Raw genomic sequence first — 20,666 nt, 5'->3', positions numbered from 1 at the left:
ATACATACATACATACATACATACATACACACACACACACACACACACACACACACACACATACACACATACATACATACATACATACATACATACATACATACTAATACACACACACACACATTATTGATCTTTCTCCAAGAGTGTTCCTAACACCTTTCAGGGAACTCTTTCTGAGTTTGTTTTCTGTCAGCTCCCGGGAGACCCTTTTGTACATTAATATGGAGACCCTCCCCTAGGCTGTTCTTCTAAGACGCTGGTTCTTGACAGAACTCCCTGCCTCTTATAAGCTGTTGGGAATAGCTCCTGCCGCAAGCCCCACCTAAGTCCCGTGGTAAACTGTGTGGCTGTGGACACATCTCTTACATCACAGACACTGAAGCACTTTCATTGCTAACTAATACAGAGGATGCGATTGGATGACTCTTATTCTTACATCCATCTGTAGGTTTTTTGGGGTTTTTTTGTTTTTGTTTTTTGTTGTTGTTGTTGTTGTTGTTTTGTCTACTAATTACTTACAATCCTTGTACAATGACAATTTTTAATTTTTAAATAATTACTTACAATCCTTGTACAATGACAATTTTTTATTTTTAAATTACATTTTATTTATTTGCTTGAGGCTTGGAGGGTTTGAAGGTCAGAGGACACCTTGTGGTAGTTGGTTCTGTGCCTTCAATCATTGCAGGCCCGAGGATGGAACTTCGGTCGTCAGGGTTGATAGCAGGTGCCTTTACCCACTGAGCCAACCGGCCATCCTCAAAGAATAAATTTTTTTAAAATATTAAATAAAATAAGTGTATAAAGCAGCCAGTGTTTTCAGTCACTAGACAAGCTTGTGCAAGACATAAATCGCCTGAAAAGGGTTACATGCGGCAGGATGTGCTCTTGTTTTTAGCAGGAAAAAGAAGCCTTGTAACAACAGGAAGCACTGGGAGGCCTCAGTACCAAGGGCTTCCAAGCAAAGCTGTTCTGGAAACAATGGCTGCCTGTGGCTCAGGAATATCAGGCAGGAAATGAAAAGATGCTGGGGTGGGGGTGGGAGCACAGAGGAGCTGACAAACTGCTACCTGGAGGTTCTTCATATGGCCTTAGCCTACTCACCAGAATGAAGTCGCATTCTCCGAATTCTCCCCATCCCCCATTGGCAAACCCACCCGATGTTAGAAAAGACTACTGCCGTGGCTGGAGCCCACGGAGCCCACGGAGCCACGGATCTGGAAACCATTAGGAAACTGTACCGCCCAGGAAACCAGAGGGTACAATGAGCAGGAGGACCATACGGTGACATCAGTAGAGGGCAGGGCCATAGATGAACTGAGAACCATGTACAGCTAAGTCCCTGGAGAATTCTGACTTTGGCAGAGTAAATATAGCGTCGGGGTTAATCAGAGTCCAGCCATACCAAAGCAGATACATTTAAACCTTCTGAGGTTGAGGCTTATGTTTTATTTAACGAAAATTTCCGTTCCCTACGGGTGGGGTGAGTTGGCGAGTCATGAGGAATGCAAATGAGAAACAAAAACAAAACAAGCAAACAAAAATAACTCCAGGAAGGACCTCGATGTAAACCACCAGGACCAAGAACCCACACATCTGCAGGTGGACGAGGCTCTCAGATTCTGACCCAGCTGCTTCTAGCTTCGTTCAGGAAGATGGTGGATCTTGGGGTATTAATTCAGAAGGGAACGTTGGCCCTCATTCCATCCAGAAGTAGCGCGCTCCGCTGGGATGAAAGTCTGAGGCTGGGAGTCACTGCTGGCTCATAGGGCTGCCGTGAGAGTTTCCCATCACAATGCAAAGGAGTACCTTGCTCTCCTCAAAGGTCTAAATCTGATTGCTGTGGAACAGGAAGAGCCAGGCGTTTTAATCCCCCATCTAAGCCCTCGCCCTCTTGACTCTGTGCTGAGATGGGAAACCCTCCCTGTGTTGTTCTTTTTCTGTTTTGCTCATCCTTACCCTGTGTCTGGGCCTACCTCAAATGGGAGTTATGCTTTTTAAACTCTATTGAAAAGTCCAAGAGGGGCTGGAGACATGGCTCAGCGGTTAAGAGCACTGTCTGCTCTTCTGAAGGTCCTGAGTTCAAATCCCAGTAACCACGTCGCCCTCTCCTGGGGTGTCTGAAGTCAGCTACAGTGTACTCACATATAATAAACAAATAACTCTTTTTAAGAGAGAGAGAGAGAGAGAGAGAGAGAGAGAGAGAGAGAGAGAGAGAGAGAGAGAGAGAGAGAGAAAGAAAGAAAGAAAGAAAGAAAGAAAGAAAGAAAGAAAGAAAGAAAGAAAGAAAGAAAAGCCCAAGAGCTACCTCTAGCTCTTTGGTCTACCATAGTCTTCCTACTTAGAAAATAAGAATAATAGCCTGAGAGAGGGCTTGGTGCCTGAGTGCTTCCTGGCAAGCACTGATCTACAGAACCTGTTTGAAAATCAGACTCGGTGGCAAATGTCTGTAACCCAGCACTGAGGGGCTAACCCCATGCATATCAAGAGATATTGCCAGCAAGCCAGTATGGCTGAAACAGCAAGTTCCAGGTCCAAGTTCAGTGCTAGACTCTACCTTTAAAAAATAGAGAATTTAGAGAAATGATTTGAGAACATCCCCAAGTCGACCCCTGTCCTCTACATGAGACCACACATGCAAATGTGGCCTTGGTCTCCAGTGCCAGGCTAAATCTTCTGCCAGCCTTATCTGGATAACAGTGTTCTTCTTTGTCAACAAGCCCTATAAGCAGTGACACTGGAGTTTTGTGCATTTTTAAGTTATCTATTCTTGCTCACAAACCGGGCTTGAAAATGTGCTTGAGGGTGACAGATCTCCATCCTATGAGCCACTCCTGGCCTGTTAGAAGGGCAGTCAGCCTTATAGATTCCTTAAATATCCTTTAAGAGTGAAGTGTTATTCTCAGACAGATAGTGGGTCGGAGGGAGTATTTTCAAATTACACACAGTCTAGCAGCCTCCAGTGGCAACAGACAGACAGACAAACAGAAATCCTCAGATGAGACTTCTGTGTGCAGGGTGAACTAGGCCAGCCCAATGCCCTAAGTGGGGTGCTGCCAGTACCCACAACACAGTCCACACTGTGCTCAGCACTATACACCCACCCCAATACATAAACCCAGAGGTGCCCTGTGCAGTCCTGTCTGCCCCTAAAGGCAGCTGCAGATCTAGCCTGGGCGCTGCCTGGATTGGAACTGACTCTAGAGAAGCCACAGGGCATGTCTGCAAAGAGGACTACCATCATGGAGGGTGTGTTTAGCAAGACTTACCTGGATGTAGAGATCAAGACTGAATGCAATCTTCCCTGGCCATCGTTTTTAAAACACTCCCCTATTAACCTGCCTTCCACCAGACTGGTCTAGGCAGCATTCCTGGGATTCACCGCATTATTTCTCCGTTTCTATCATGTTTATAGCGTTCTCTAATCGCCATGCACCCGAGTGTTTATTATGTGCCCGACCCTTGACCAAGAAGCACTCTTCAGACACGTGGTGTACATCCCGTCACTTCAGATCACTCACGTTCCAGGGTCAGAATTCCACTGCAGGACTTTGATGAGTCCCCCACTTCCCTCCCCCACAGCCTTTATTTATCCAATGTCTCATAACACTGTAAGCTCTAAGGATCTAGGCTCAGCACTCTAACGTGCTCCCTCTCATGCAGCTGGAGTTCCTTAAATGTACATTATTTTTTTTGTACTTGATCAAACCCTGAAATCCCTGTCTGTACCCCACCACCATGTGCAGTGTTTGTTTAAAAGAAAAAAAAAAAGCTGTAATTTTTTTTATGGCTGCCTAGGGCCCTTACTGTGTTTCTCTGGATGTTTTCCTGTTGGTCATGTTGCTCAATACCTCTGAGCTCTAGGGTCCTCGTTTGTGTAATAGGGTGAAAATGCCTCTGTACGCTGGTTATAGGTAGTGGGCAGTGACAGATGAAGAAACAAGCGTTAGAGTCACCGTATCACAAACCGTGCAGCATCTGAGAGTTGGGAGGAAATGAGGAGAGACCACTGAGCCACCTGGTCCCTGAGCTCTAAGGAGAGAGAGGCTCCTGACTTGAGTCTTCCCTGGAAGCCTGGGCAGAGCAGAGCTGATTCCTGGAGGCCCTGCCAGCAGGTTAGGCAAACACTTCAGTTTAATGAGGGCAATTGCCTCATGGGATCACTGGGAAGGGCGACTGACTGCCAACGTGACGTCGCTGGTCTCAGGAACCCCTCCAGTTTCTTTTCATTCAACCTGCTCTTCAAAACCCTAGTTTTAGAAAGCACTGTTCCTTCAGAGAACTGAGGGAAATGAGAGTCAGCCTCTACTGTCTACAGGCAGTCACTCCAGTGTGTTTTCCTCTTTGCCATTTAATATAGGAAACAAGGTAGGTTCCTTCTTTGGCCGGTTAGTTGGTTGGTTTGGGGTTTTGTTGGTGGGAGAGCCTACTGTTTCTCCTATTCCAGTCGGTTCTTGACCTCGCAATCCTCCTGCCTCCAGCATGAATTACAGGGGCGTACCACCACACCCAACTCGGGAAGTATTTTTCATTTTTTAGAAGCCACTTAGATTCTTTTGTAACTTTTTCAAAGACATTTTAAGTGGTCACTAAGTGGAATGTTTAACACCTTGGCAGGCCTGTTGTCATGAACTCTTTGTCACTTTGGCAACCAAGGGTAAGGGACCACTCTTCTGTCCTCCTTAGGCAAGCAAAACTAACAGGCCCCATCCCGAAGAGAGAGCGTGGTAGGCCTGGGGCTTTCTCTGTTCTTCATTGCACTGCAGTGATGTCATAGAAAAGGCACGGCCTGTGGCATCAGGCAGATCTGGAGTTGGAGCCTAGCTCAGCCCTGAGAGGCTTCGCAAGGCGGGCCAACTTGCCTAGCCTCTCTAGAACCAACTCTCATGTTTCAAAACAGAGATGAACTTTATGTGTTTGTTGGGCTGGCTCTGCATGTAGAAACCAGACGGAAGCCACCCAAGCAGTGGCTGGTGTGGAAAGCGTCTCCTTTGAGGGTCCCGCATCTCAGGGGAGCACAGTTAGAAACGGAGACGGCAAAGAGACAGACAGTATCTGGCACCTGCTGTTGGGCAGAGCAGGCTCGAGGTAGACTTTTTAATTGTATTTATGAAAACATTTAAAGGCAATGTACGCTGAAGGAATATATTTCCTCAGTTCCTTTTCCTGTCAGTGACAGAATTTACAACTTTCTTATACATCCTTCCATATATGCTAATTCATGGACAAACAAATGGGTATCTTCTCTCTTATTCTTTAAAGTGAACAGATGTTAGAATACCTTGTTCATCTAATAAAACTCCAACTTCTTATTTTTGTTTAATGATATAGCTTGAAAACCACTCTCTATCAGTACATGAAAGTTTTGCTATTCTTTTTAATAATTATATAATATTCTACAATATTCTACATTCTGAATGTTCTATTATGTTAGCATTTTTCCTTTTTCTTTCTCTTTTTTGTTTTTAGTTTTCATTTTTATTTATCTTGGTTGGTTGATTGGTTGGTTAGTTGGTTGGTTGGTTTCTCTGTGTCGCCCTGGCTAACCTGGAACTAGCTCTGTAGACCAGTCTGTTTTTGAGCTCACAGGGATCTGCCTGCTGGGATGAAATGTGTGGCCCATCCCAGGCTTAGTGATTTTTTTCTTAATAATCTTATACTATTAAACAAAGCTGTCATAGTGAGTAACTTTGTAAATATTTTATTTATTATATATGTAAGAGTATCTGTAGGATAGATTCTTAGAAGAGGAACCACTGAGCCAAAGAGTATGCGAATTTGTCATTTTGATAGTTTCAAATTCCCCTGCAATCTGTTCTGCCACTAGCCACTTGTGACAAAGCTGCTTCCCTAAGGTATGACATACATAGTTTGTCATAAAACTTACTAGCAAATCTCTGCCAATTCGAGAACTGAAAAGTTATTTATATGTGCATGTGTGTATGATAGAGTTGTATGAATAAATACAATGTGTAGTTAGGCTGAGCTTGGGTAGCTCTACAGAGTGCCATGAAGACAGAAGGCACTGGAAAGGTAAATTCAAGCAGGAAGCTCTGTCCAGGGGAGGCATGGGAGCCAAGTAAGGCAGGTGAAGGAGTTCCCCCAAAGAGAGGAGGGCCCAAGCCAAGGCAGGGGTATGTCCTCTGCACCAGCGGGTGGGAAAGGATAGAGTGCATCACTTCCAAAGAAGCTAGAACCTGGCCTGGATCTCACCATGTAGCCCAGGCTAGCCTCAGATTCATAGCAACCCCCCTGCCTCAGCCTCCTGAGTACTGAGACCAGAAGCATAAGCCTCCACACCCAGTCTACATATTCTGGTTCTTTATGAGCTAGCTGTGGATGGCTTCTAAAAGCAAGTCCTAAGGCAGCTCTCAGAAAACCCTTGAGTGGAAACATGGCTGAGACCCCAAAGCACAATGTGCCTCTGCTGCCCCTGTGTGCCCTGGTCTATGACACCGATGTCTTCCGTACACCTGACAACGGAGAGCGAGAGCATATAGACAACACAAGTCAGGGATACATTTTCTTCCCAGTATCAAAAACACAGACGACAACAACAACAAACAAAAGCCAGATAATTGGGCCTCATCCAAATTTTAAAACTTCTCTGCCTCAAAGAATACAACAAATAAGTGGAAGTATTGCCAGTGACAAATTGAGTTTTTAAATTTTATGTAACTAAATCTGTGTCTTTGTATGCCAGCTTAAGACAATTTTATTTATTTTACTTTAGGTTTTTTTTTTTTTTTTTTTTTTTTTGGTTGTTTGGTTTGGTTTGGTTTGGTTTGGTTTGGTTGGTTTTGAGACAGGGTCGTACTATGTAGCCTGGCTGTCCTGGAATTCTTTACATAGACCAGGTTGGCCATGGTCCAGCAGAGGTCTACCTGCCTCAGCCTTCTCAGTTTTAGGATTAAAGGCATGCACCTCCATGGCTGGAAAGACATTAATTTTAAAATAAAATAAATAAATTTTTAAAAATTAAGTTACTCAATGTTCATGATTTCATGGATCTTGGAGGAGAACCTGCAGCCATGACTTTACTAAACCAGCAAAATCCCTAGCTACAATCTAAACATTTGTCCTTTTATGCACAGATAAGCATAGTCTTCACCTTTTGTGGTGGTTTGAATAGGTATGGCCTCCACTGACTCATGCCTGTGAATGCTTGGCTATAGGGAGAGGCACTAATAGGAGGTGTGGCCTTGCTGGAGGAAGTGTGTCATGGGAGGTAGGGGAGTAGGGGGCTTGAGGTCACATATATGCTCAAGCTATGCCCCATGTGGGACACAGTCTCCTTCTGCTGCCTGTGGATCAAGATGTAGAACTCTTGGCTCCTCCAGCACCATGTCTGCCTGCACACTGCCTGCACGCTGCCATGCTTCCTGCCATAATGATAATGAAAAATTCCCTGAAACTGTAAGCCAACACCAGTGGAAGAGTGGACATAGTCATGATGTTTCTTCACAGCAATAAAACCCTAAGATACCCCTCATCAAGGGAATTTCTCTTTGCAGCAGACAGAAATCACTGCAGAAAATCATAGCCCAGCATAATGCAAAGCTGTAGAGCCCAGTCCAAATAGATACATCTACAAAACATTTCTGCACCTAAGACTTGGAGAACATTCAGGGCCTGGGAGAGGGCAGAAAGCCTGTGTGAAACAGAGCATCAGAAAGTTTGCAGTGATATTGTATCTCCCTGCAGTGTTAGAAGCTATACCCATATATGTATTGCCTAGAACAAAGACAACACCAAAGTAGGTGAAGAGAAGACCACAAGGCTTCAGTGGCTACCTAGGCAGCTTCAGGCAACTAAGGATGCTGAGAGTGGCAGAAATAGCCTTCTCCAGGGAAGAACACACCAATTGGTTGTCCAATACCAAAAGATCAGTCCTGAAAGCATATGTATGAATAACATTATACACACTGATCGGTTATATTTAGAAATATATATGCATATAAAAATATATATGTGCATGTAATGATATATAATGAAAAGAAAAGAGGCCATGAATTTGTGAAGGAGTAAGGTGGGGTTTAAGGGAGGGTCTGGAAGGAAGAAGGGGAAGCATACAATGATGTAATTATATTGTAATTTCTAAAATTTGAAATTAAAAAAAAATTAGGTATAAAGACAGCCCGCTGCTTAGAAGAAAGCATTTGCCAAAACCAGATGTGATGAGGGTCTCGCATCCTGAATATTTCAAGAACTATAATGACAGCACAAAAAAGACAAGCAATTCCACTAAAAGTTGAGCTGAAAGGCAGTCTCCAGAGAAAATACACAAGTGGCCAGTCAGCCCAGGAAGAGATGCTAAGCATCCCTGGCCATCAGCAGAATGCAAATCAAAACCACAGTAAATACCAATGCATCCCAGGAGGATAACCATAAAAAAAAGATAGGCAGTAACAAGTGTTGACAAGGGCGTGGAGTGACCCAAACTCTCCTGGATTGGCTAGTGAAAGCTGTTTTGAAGAGCAGTTTGGCAGTGCCCCAAGAGTGAAATATAGAGTCACCCTCCCACTCCTGGATCTATAGCCAAAAGAATAAAAAATCTTTCTGTCCAGACCAATGCACACACACACACACACACACGGAGGAATCTTCTTTGTTCATAATAAGCCAAAGAGTGGAAACAGCTGAATTTTCCACCAACTGGTCAATGGATAAGCAAAATGAAGAATTTGTTTAGAATAATATTCAGCCATGGAAAGGAACAACGTGTCAACGAATGCTGCAGTGTAAATGGATCCGGCGAGGATTTTGCTAAGTAAAGGAAGCCCATCAGGGGACCACACATAGTTAAGATTCCATGTTTGTAGGAATTCTGAAACAGAGAATGGAAATGGGAATGGAAAGCTAGCCAGGGGCTCCAGAGGGGGAACGTGGGCAGTAACTAAGAATCAATATTGGGTTTTTGAGGAGAGTGGGAAATGAAAGGTTCTACAACAGATAGGGTGACCATTCCTAAAGTTGTAAACGTACTTCCAAAATTTAATTGTGCACTTCAAAAGTGGCTGGGTCTGGTATAGGTGGGAGCAAGCAGTATGTGGGTATGTGCATACGTGCATGCATGCATGAATGTCCACATGCTGTGTTTGTGAGGGTGCCCACAGAGGCCAAAAGATGGTGTCAGATCCCCAAGAGCTGGAGTCACAGGTGGTTGTGAGACGTTCAGTTCTAAGTGATTGCTAAGCCATCTTCCCACCCTCCAAGCTAACCCTTTGGCCCCAACAACACACTTCTTCACCACCCTTTACATGAAGGTCAGGAATAAGGACCCAAAGAGGAATAAGAGATATGAACAGGGAAGGGTATGCCTGTCCCTCTAAAAAACAAAGGCAATGTAATGTGCTCTGAAAGAATGTAGCTTTGACAACCCCATGGTGACCAAAACAGAGCTGTGCTTGCTTGGATCTACCCAAGACCCTAGGTACCAGGAAACCGAGGCTGTTCACAGAATCACAACTTCTGGAGGGACATGAAAAGCTTTGACTCTAGCCTTTTCTGCTCTCAACCCTCGGAGGCTCACCAAATGGTTCATCAAAAAGCAAGTGTGTTTTGCTTGTGCCTGGTTAGATGCAAGGAGACGAGAGACCCTATGGCACTACATAAATAGGACGTGTGAAAGATTTTCTCTTCTGTCAGAAGCCATCTTAGGAAAAGCTTTGTGCTGATTGGAAGTTAACTTTCATGATTGCTCATTCAGGGAAAACAAAAGCAAACCAGAAAAAGGGAGTTGGAGAAAAGTGTCCATGAAACAGCTCAAAGAAATGATAATATCAGATCGTCGTAGCCAGCAATTGTGTGAACCTGGGTGGGAGAAACTCAAAGTTCTTTGGGCAACACAGAGACAAAACTCTTGTGACTGCAACCTCCAGAGTCACTCCCCCCATGCCTGTGTTGACAAGGGAGACGTTCTGTTTATCTGTAGCCACTGGGCTTGGGCCTATCAGGATCCTACCGTGATCAGAATCAGAACCCTAAACTGTCCTTGATGTAGCTAGACTCTGGAAAAAACAACCCAAGGACTCCTGAGACTTGGACTCAACTTTTACTGAAGTTTTTTGACATGTGTGCTCACATGTGAATGCATGAATCAATGGTAATTCCTTGCTGCCACCCTCACCCACCTTCCTACTGACATGGAGTATGCATGTTGACAAGATCCCCTTGATGTGTGCATACATCTGCATTTCACATGTTCTAAGCTAGCCAGTGGCTTTTCAGTTTTGGTGGCTAAGGGACACACTTGGCTGCTCTAAGTGAGGAGATGGACAGACTCCTGTCTGTTGCTGAAAGAGAGACCTGCACCTTCTCACCTGGTCCAAGATGAAAATCCAGAAGATTTAGGACAAGTTTGGGACTAGGGATATTCTTTCATTCAGTGAGGAGTTATAATAATTCTTCCTTCTCATGCAGAGCTATAAACAAGGACTTCCCAGATATTTCCCCAACTCTAAAATATTCAATGCTTTTGTGCCTCACAGAGTCACCTAAAAACATGGAGACCTCACAGAAGCAGAATTACTCTCAAAGAGAAACAACAGCAGTTCCAAAGAGCGGAGATGAGTTTTGACAACTCATTTGGATGGAAGAGCTAAGCTCTGTTATCAGGCCAAAAAAAAAAAAAAGTTATAAATTCATGTTCCTTCATCGCCACGAACACAGAAATAACAGCTGTCATTGCAGAATACTTCTGATATCCAGGATCTGGGCTAAATGTTTCCAAGGATAATTTCAGTCCTAGCCTGAGATTAATATCACCACTGTCTTCGTTATATATTTTAATCCCAGGCCAGAAAGGCAGTTTGGCATCTAAATGTTCACTCTCAGCCATCCATCCCACGTGACAAGTTACAAAAGAGCTTTTTGGTGGTGTAGGAAGTGTCCACTGTTGTTTGTACCACAGAAATTGTGTGTGTGTGTATGTGTGTGTGTGTGTGTGTGTGTGTGTGTGTGTGTATGTGTGTGTGCACTAGTACTCTTTCTGTTACTCTCTTTAGAGTAAGACACACTAACTTAGCAAAGTTTCTCTGTAATAAAACGCATCCAACTGTAGCTTTTCTGGTCAAAGATGGGAGAGGACCTGCACCCGGACCCCACCCCCACCCTCTATTCATGCATAGGAAGTGGATCCACCTCTGTGGTCTCTGGCCTCTGATATTTCCAATGCAAAATCCACTCCCTGACCTCTGTACCTGGGTTAACTGGAAGGTTCTCCCCAGTTCCCGTCTTGCAGGATAAGCCACGGGCAAAATAAGGATATGTTGTTGAAGGGAGAGGCTCCTGGTATGTGTTAGCTTTTGAGGGATGGGCAGGATATTTTTAAGTATGATGAATTTGATTAAATGCCTAACTTACAATTATTTTAGAGCTGAAGGAAAAAGAAGATGCTTTGAATGCATCGTCATGGGGAATTAGATAGTGTGGGATTGTAGCTTTGGGATAGCGTTCTTATCTTGCATCCAGGCAGCCCTGGGTAAGATCCTCCAGCACCCAGTAACAATAATGAGATTGTTGAAGTCAAATACTCCGTGTCTAGGTAGAATGCTGGAATTGAACATCTAATATCTACCCAGACAAAGGTAACAAGCCAAATGCAGTGGTATTTACCTAACCCCAGTACATGGGAAACTTGGTGACTTCAAAGCTAACGTGGCTATATATCACAGCTCTATCTCAAAACAAGAGTCAGCCCAGTATGGACTTGCATTCAGGAGCAAGCTGTGTGTAATAAGCATAAATGAATTGGCATTAGTCCAATCCAAGGAAGGACCAGTGTGTGTTGGGAGTCTGGCACAACACTGACCAATCCTTAGTTTGTGGAGGACCTGTGTCATCCCTAGGTGATCAGGAGCCACAAATGACTTTAGTCTGAAGGTTGGTCTGTTCCACAGTCAGTCAGTATTCACTGCACTGCCACAAGAGGACCTCAGGCAGACTGGTCAAGGGACTCAAGTAGCAAATGACTTGATGTTCCCTCCCTCTGGGCATCTGAAGGACATGTGTCACTCTGACAATGAGGTCAACCCAGGAGAGAACAACAACACAGCCATTCTCTGCCTCCAGAGCTCTGAACCCTGGGAGGGTGAGCATGTAAGAGGCCATGTTAGAACCTCATTTAAACAGTGACTAGAAGGAAGGTTTTGGGGTGGGGGTCTCACCTTTCAAAGGAGGTTATGTATCTCTTATAAACAAATAATATTTTTGTGAATTGTTAACTGTTAAAAACATTCTTAACACCAATGAAGATTAGTGGGGGGTAGGGTGTTATTTTATTTGTTTGTTTGTATGTTCGTTTGTAACAGGATCTCATAGCCCAGGCTATCCTCAAACTTACTCCATGTCTGAGGTTGACCCTGAATTCCCCAGTGCTCAGAATACAAATGGGCACCACTACACCTACCACACCTCAAACATACTTTTTTTCCAAGTATTTAAAATTAATTTTTAAAGTTTATTTTATTTAAATTTTGTAAATTTTATTTAATAATAAATATGTTATGTTTTAATAAATAAAGTAAATTAATAAACAAAATGTATTAAATTTTATTCAACTCTTTAAACAGTAGTTAAAACATTATTAAGTCTCTAGGGAGCATTGCCTACCACTTATAAGCAATTGCTCACACTTGTGACTCTTCTGAGTCCCTTACACTTGAACTGGCCTGGATTGTCAAGGGGTATCTTTACAGGATAGATTTACATCTGATGCTTGACTGTTTTTCTCTTCTTGTACATAGTTCCATATGTGCTGAAGAGCTGTGCTGAATTCATAGAGACTCACGGCATTGTGGATGGAATCTATCGCCTCTCGGGCATCACCTCAAACATCCAGCGGCTGAGGTAAGCTAAATGAGAGCCCAGAATCCTCAAGTGAACCTTCATTCATTCTGTCTGTCTCTGCTGGCAGTTTTGGGGAGTACCGGAAACTCGGATGGCCTCTCTGAGGTGCAGCTGCCGGCAGTTCTAACCCTAATCGGCAGGCTCCCGGCCTGGTGCAATTCTGTCCTGTGAAAAAGGCTTTTTCTTTGTCTTGGGCAGGGTTCATGCTTCGTTGATGGATTGGATTTACCTTAAGTGGCCTAAATTACAAGTTAGGGAACATGTTTTTCTAAAACCCAGCTAGATTAGGGTTCCTTGCATGGTGTTAGAATTCCGAGGCCCTTGGGAGGTTTTCTTTGGATGCACTCTTGATATTTCAGATGGTTGAAGTCTGCATAACTGTACATTTCTCTAATTGATGCTGATGTTTTTTAAGTTACTGGGAGCCAATGACATGGCTCCTCAGGTAAAGGTGCTTGCTGGGCAAACCCAATAATGTGAGTTCTAATCCTGGAGCCTACATAAGTAGAAGGAGAGAACGGACTCCACAGAGTTGTCCTGTGACCTCCATATAGAATCATGGCAAGTGTGGCCTCCAACTCCCCCACGCCCCAGTAATTTTTTAGAATAAATGACATGTGGGTAATGTATAATACCACAGATTTATCCTAAACATTTTAAGAAATTCCTATTTCATTAAAAAGACAAGAACCAGCAGAGCATGGTGCTGCACGCCTTTAATCGCAGCACTTGGGAGGCAGAGGCAGGTGGATCTCTGTGAGTTGGAGGCCAACCTGGTCTACAGAGCAAGTTCCAGGACAGCCAGGGCTGTTACACATAAAAACCCTCTCTTAAAAAAGCAAAACCAAACAAACAAAAAGACAAGAAACTTTAAATAAAAAAAGATATTGTATAAAATATATACACAATATATGAAATATATTGAAGTATATATGTATTTTTCTGTGATTAAGGCAATAGGCTTATGTATTTTGTTTATCATAATACCAAAAGAACATTTAATGATTTTAAATATATATTTACCATGTTTGCTAATTACAAATATAAATTCTAAGATAATAAGAATATACATTTAAAATTTTTTTTGAGACATGGTTTTACTCTATAGACCAGGCTAGCCTGAAATTTAGGGTAAGCCTCCCTATTCTGTAGAACACACTTCTTGTAAAGTCAGTACATATGTACTTGGGATATATGATGTGGATTATATATTATATAATTCAACATTTTGTTTTCTACCTTCTCTTTGGTCCATCCTCTCCAAATCTCACTTGTAATTAAACTGTAGTGAATAATAAAACATTTTTATGGATGTTAAAAAATAGTTTATTACAAGTATAATTTTTTTTTAAATCAAAGCAAGGTTTCTTCTCGGTGTAGCGTTAGCTGTCCTGCAGCTCACTCTGTGAGCCAGACTGACCTTAAATTCACTGAGATGCACCTGCTCCTGATTCACGAGAGCTAAGGACTAAAGGTGTGTGCTACCACACCCGGATGCTTCAGTGCTTGCTTTTTTAAGACAGGGTCTCAGTCTACCTGACTAGCTTTGAACTCACAACTCCTTCTTCAGTCTCCCAGGTCCTAGGCTCTCAGGTGTCCACCACCATACATGGCATGTGGATCCCTTAGAATTTTATTGACAACATTTTTTTTTCTTGCTGGGGATCGGCACTGGGCCGCAAGCTTGCAAACCAATTGTTCCACACTGAGGGTGACTCTTAGGTCTGAAGTCCACGACACCGTAGCTGGCATCCAGAAAGATACTTAGGTAGGGGGAGTCTTTTTCATTTACAGAGTGCCTTAGCCTTGACCAGGGAAAATCTGGGCAAAATAAATGAATAAATTGTAGATTCTTCTCTCCTGATCTCAGAGAAACAAACACATGCACGTATGTCCACAGATTCACGGGACCCCTCTCTTCTCTGTCCCCATGAGTTACCTTTAGGTCCTTACAGTATTGGAGCGTTTCCCACTCTTCTTTGAAGAGATGGAACAGAGTACAGGGGCGCAATGGGCTGCTTTGAAAAATGTTGGTTCTCGGACTCTTGTGGGGTTTATCCCTGCCTAACTGAGGAGTACACTCGGGAGCTTAAATATAGAAATATTAAAACCATTTAAAAACCATATTTGGGGCCGGGCGTGGTGGCACACGCCTTTAATCCCAGCACTCGGGAGGCAGAGGCAGGCAGATTTCTGAGTTCGAGGCCAGCCTGGTCTACAAAGTGAGTTCCAGGACAGCCAGGGCTATACAGAGAAACCTTGTCTCAAAAAACCAAAAAAACAAACAAACAAACAAAACAAAACAAAACAAAAAACCATATTTGTAGCTTACAAGTATTTACAGTGTGAGGCAGTGCACGCATGTAAGGAAATGTTTTCTGATTTGACGTCAAACATAAACTGGAGCTGGTAGTTCAGGCCCATGAGCCCAGCACTCAGGAGAATGAAGAAATAATGACATCAGTTCAAGACCAACCTAGCCTGTATCCTGTTTCAAACAACATGGATCAAAGGGAAAGAAAACAAAGTAAAAGGAACGAAAGAAAATGGTGCAGACGCCTACTCTAGACCCAAATGGTCTTGGTGTGCCTGGAATCCCAACTGTGGACTGACTGCTTAAGACATTCACATGCTGGAGTGACACCTAAGAGTCACCACTAAGCCACCTAAAAAATAAACAGTTCCGCTAAGCGACAGAGAGATGGTTGAGTTAGGTCCACAAACCTTGGGTTTGAGTATCTGGTTAAAGGGAATTTGAGACATGACTGTGGAAATGTGGGATAAGACCTGACACTGTTCCCACCCCCTGCCTCACCCCACTTCCCAGTTTTGGGTCTCACCGCTAAAAAAAAAAAGACGGGGGGGGGGGGGCTACATTTTGAGTAATGCTTTAGAAAAACTGAAATCTCAGTAGACATTTTATATCCCCCTGGCCCCCCGCCAAGACACAGATACGGTGCCGTGGGGACTTCTGGACACAAATGAGTTTTCTGACGTCAAGTCACAAACGACTTCCAAGCAAACATCAGCCTCCAAAAGCGGTGTCTCTCCAATGGCCTTCTGGTGCCCGGAGTGGAGTGGAGGTCAGGCAGGACCCCAGGCACATCGGCAGTGGAGGCTCTTTTGACTCCTGTGCCTCCAAGCAGCTGCTGACAAGGATCCCATGGTCCCTGGGGTTGTTATGTCTCCATCTCTGTTGTTCCAGGCAAGAGTTTGGCTCAGATCAATGCCCAGATCTGACAAGGGAAGTGTACCTTCAAGACATCCACTGTGTGGGCTCCTTGTGCAAGCTCTACTTCCGGGAGCTGCCCAACCCCCTCCTGACCTACGAGCTCTATGAGAAATTCACGGTGAGTGTTTGGGTTTCTATTGTGGTTAGCGGGTGGGATGCACGGACCGGCCAAGGGCAGTTTCGACACTGAAATAACAATAACACAAGTCGCCAGCTGGTTGGCATTATCTTAGCATGGTGGTGGATGTAAGATGGCAAGGGAAGGAGAGTGGTCGAGCTGTTTGCTAACTGCTCCTTCCTTGAATTCTCAGAATGATGCTGTTTGTTTTGAGAGCTGGGTTAAATTATTTCTCTGCTTATCCAACTGAATGCGCCTCATTGTTCAGGGAGGAAACTGAGAACCAAAGAAGTAAAGTGGCTGGCCCAAGGTCACACAGCAGAGGCAGGGCAGGAATCTCAGGCCTCTGGTGCTTGCTATACATCGTGATGGTTCTCTCTCTTTTTTTTTTTTTTCCAAAAGAGTGTTCTTTCTGTGTTTGCCTGGGGGCTTGGGGGAACAGACCGGTAGGCAGGAAAGATAGAGTTCCCCCAACCCCACCCCATTGCAAACATCAAAAGACTTTATCAGAGAGCTACAAAGAGAAGAGAGAGAGAGAAAAAAAAAACAGCAAAGCACCTGGGCCAGGGGAAGAGAGGATGGGATAGCCAATGGGCTGCTGATGCAAGAGTGAAATAGCTGCACTGTGCTTGCTTGTATGGCTACCAAATGAGGCACCCGTGGGTGAGCAGAAAGGATGGCACAAAACACGTGGTTAAAGCAAATGTTAATGCCAGGCTTGACAAGGTAGCCGGGCGCAGAGTAACAAAGCCTGCAGCCAGGCTCTCTCTCAAGTTCAGATCCAAGCTTGTGATGTGTGTGTGTGTGTGTGTGTGTGTGTGTGTGTGTGTGTGTGCCCAGACAGGAGGAAAGGAGTGTGCAGGAAGTCGGGGAGGGCAACAGAACACATGTGACCCGAATGTAGAAAGAGGCTTTGGTGGGTGGAAGGGACAGAGGGACTGAAGCAGAGGGAAAGTAGGGAAGAGACAGGCAAGAACGGATCTTGTTGGACGTGTTATAGTGAAAGCTAATACCAAGCATGTTAATTTAAAAAAATTAATAGATTAAAAAAATTAAAATAGGACCACATGAGTTCAATTCCTAGCAACCACATGGTGGCTCACAACCATCTGTAAAGGAATCTGATGTCTCTTCTAGTGTGTCTGAAGACAACTACAGTATATTTATATACATAAAATAAATAAATCTTTTTTTAAAAAGAAAAGAAAGTCTTGGGAGAGTTGGAGTCTAGAAGAAACACACACCACAGATAACTTTTTAAGAAAAAATTAATTTTTTAAAGGCTTAAAAGGCAGCACTCAGAGAGCACCCGATTGCTCTTCCAAAGGTCAGGAGTTCAAATCCCAGCAACCACATGGTGGCTCACAACCATCCTCTCTTCTGGAGTGTCTGAGGACAGCTACAGTGAACTTACATATAATAAATAAATAAATAAATAAATAAATAAATAAATCTTAAAAAAAAAAAAAACTTGGGAGGCAGAGGCAGGTGGATTTCTGAGTTTGAGGCCAGCCTGATCTACAAAGTGAGTTCTAGGACAGCCAGGGCTACACAGAGAAACTCTGTCTCGGAAAAAAAAAAAAAAGGCAGCACTCGGGAGGCAGAGGCAGGCGGATTTCTAAGTTCAAAGCCAGCCTGGTCTACAAAGTGAGTTCCAGGACAGCCAGGGCTATACAGAGAAACCCTGTCTTGAAAAAAAAAAAAAAAAAAAAGGAAGGGTATTCAAGAATAGTATTTGTTTTGATGTATTAGCTCTTTTGTATAATAATTGTCATAACCTTGCCCACAGACTACATTGAATTTTAGTGAAAAAGAACCCAAAGCACACAGAAACCTTAGTCATAAACACTGGCGACTGCACCAACCTTAGCTGCTGATGTGGACTTGTGAGTAGCTAGAGCAATTCTTGACAAAAAAGCCTCAGAAATGGTTCCTTCCTAATTCTGTCAGCAACAGCCTTGGGTCAAAACACCTACCCCAGCCTACCCCTATCCTTGTGGTGCCCTCACGGGGACTGGAAAAAGTAGGGAAAGTAGAGGGGAAAAAGCTGGAAGACAATATTTGTCAACTTGATTGAAGGAAATGACATGAATTCAGACAGTTTATTGACACTAAAAAGTAAAATGGGGATGTTTTGTTTTGATTACAAAAGTAGGGCCTACAAATGTTAATTCTGTTGCAGCCTTTGTCCCTTAGTAGTGTCTGTGCCTGCAGTAGTGAATGTGATGGTCTGAACAAACTTTAGACATAGGAAAATAGCTGTTACATTCTGACATTTTGTTTAACTCACCTGCATAGCTGAAGTCAAATACCACCTCGTTGGATGAACAAGAGGATTCAAATAATAATAGAATAATAATATTAACAATGATAACAGCTGCCTTGTAATTGAGCGACTTCTGTCCTAAACTCAAATAGGATCTCACAAGCTGGGCAGCGGTGTCACACACCAGCACTTGGAAGGCAGACGCAGGTGGATCTCTGTGAGTTCAAGGTCAGCCTGGTCTACAGAGCCAAGTTCTGGGACAGTCAGGGCTACGTAGAGAAACCATGTCTCAAAAACACAAAACAAAACACAAAACAAAACCAAACAAGATCAGTAGGAGCTCATTTAGTACCTTATGGATGAAGCAGGTGTTAATGTCACTCACAGGCAGGTGAGTACTGCTCACAGGCGGAGATAAAGATTAAAAGTCTGTCCATAGCTCCCACACCACTCAAATACAGCACGGGTTCTGAAGTCATCGGCTAATGACAAGAGACACACTGAAGGACGAGGTCCAGAAGCGGTATTGAGAGTCGGCTAAAGACAGGAAAAACCAAATTGTCTTCGTTTCATTGACAGGTCGAAGGATGTCCCCACCATAAAAGCCTAGGGAATAAGTAACAAAAGACAGATTTGACAAACAAATATTCCCCTTGGGCTGGAGAGGTAGCTTCAGAGTTAGGAACACTGGCTTCTCTTCCAGGGGACCCACATCTCCAGTTCCAGGGGATTCAACATACTTTTCTGATCTCAAGCACCAGGCACCCATGTCATATGCAGACATACATGCTAGCAAAAGTCCCATACACATGAAGTAAAATAAGCATATGCATACATACATATATATACACACATAGTTAATATATATTATTATATGTAATATATTACATATGTTATATATAATATGTGTGTGAATATGTATTCATTCTCAAACAGAACATAAGGTATGCTCCTGTAATCTCAGCAGTGGGAGATGAAGGCAAAGGAAGGAGAATTCGGGGCCAGCTGTAACTGCGAAGTAGAAGGCCAGGCAGGGCTACATGAAACTGTCTGTTACAAACACACCATTCTTAAGAAAATGACAAAGAGATTGCTATTCTGTAGTTACAGAAAACTACTGCTTGTCAATAAAAAGAAACCACCTTACGCTGCATTGAATGAATGAGCGCAAGACTTAGACAACTCAGAGGAACAAAATTACATAAAAACTACTAGAAAGATATATTTGCATGTTTCGTTTTTAAAGATTTGTTTCAATTTATATGTATGAGTGTATATACGTAGATGCCTAAGAGGCCAGAAGAGGTCATGAGATCCCTAGACCTGACGTTACAGGTGGCTATGGGTTGCTATGTGTCTACAGGGAACCAAACCTGAGTTCTCTGCAAAGTCAGTATGTGCATTACCAGATGAGCATTACCAAATGCTTCTCAGTCATTTAAAAATAAATTTCAGGGCTGGAGAGATGGCTCAGTGGTTAGAAGTACTGACTGCTCTTCTGAAGGTCCTGAGTTCAAATCCCAGCAACCACATGGTGTCTCACAACCATCCGTAATGAGATCTGACGCCCTCTTCTGGTGTGTCTGAAGACAGCTACAGTGTACTTACATATAACAATAAATAAATCTTTAAAAAGAAAAATAGGTAAATAAAAATAAATAAAATTCAATGTTATAGTTCATGCTAGCAAGCATGTGAGAAGACCCACTCTTTATAATCTACTGGAAATATAAATTAGGTGGATATCCCATTATGACCAAGGTCCTAATAACATTATGTTCTTTAATCTAATAACTCTGGGACTCAATCTTAGAGTGATGTACAACTAGATTCACTATGGGATTATATACAACATCCAAATTTTGAAGAATAGCTGTATCTCTACCGTCAAAGATAAATAAATGATAAATCTATTGCTTTAAAACTGTGTGGCTAGAAAAAAAAGAGACATATTTTTGAACAATAGTTACTGGCACAGTATACAATTAAATGGGAAGAAAGCAGTCTGAGTGGATGCATAGGAAGGCATGCAGGCGCTCGTGTTGAGGGCTGGGAGGCCTGGGAGGCCTGGGGAGATGTGGGTAAGTAGATTGATACAGATCCATTCTAAGTTGTAGAATAAACGGAATTTTTTTTTTCAATTTTCAAGTTATTAGTTTCCGTGATGACTGTAACAGATTACCACAAACTGTCTGCCCTGG

At 43.2% G+C, this 20,666-nt stretch overlaps 1 protein-coding gene and 1 long non-coding RNA gene across 5 annotated transcripts in view; one reads left to right on the top strand and one right to left on the bottom strand.

The window, feature by feature from the left end:
• Positions 1-20,666, top strand: part of Arhgap31 (Rho GTPase activating protein 31) — a 114,693-nt gene that overhangs the window by 59,940 nt on the left and 34,087 nt on the right. Inside the window, exons 2-3 of the mRNA NM_020260.2 lie at positions 12,747-12,849; positions 16,055-16,199. Coding sequence (NP_064656.2) covers positions 12,747-12,849; positions 16,055-16,199 — 248 coding nt within the window. The remainder of the gene's footprint in view (positions 1-12,746; positions 12,850-16,054; positions 16,200-20,666) is intronic.
• The window catches only part of Gm36482, a 37,519-nt gene continuing 17,455 nt past the window's right edge, over positions 603-20,666 (bottom strand). For 2 of the 4 annotated variants that reach the window (XR_876067.2, XR_003951955.1), the window contains 2 exons: positions 18,818-19,071; positions 800-1,840 (listed from right to left, as the gene is read on the bottom strand). This is a non-coding gene — a long non-coding RNA (predicted gene, 36482). Of the gene's footprint in view, positions 759-799; positions 1,841-18,817; positions 19,072-20,666 lie in introns of those variants that run through there. The other 2 variants (XR_003951954.1, XR_003951956.1) reach the window with 2 other exon arrangements.

This window comes from Mus musculus, chromosome 16 (genome assembly GCF_000001635.26).
Source record: "Mus musculus strain C57BL/6J chromosome 16, GRCm38.p6 C57BL/6J".
Taxonomy (NCBI): domain Eukaryota; kingdom Metazoa; phylum Chordata; class Mammalia; order Rodentia; family Muridae; genus Mus; species Mus musculus.
This window is presented reverse-complemented; position numbering and strand designations above follow the sequence as displayed.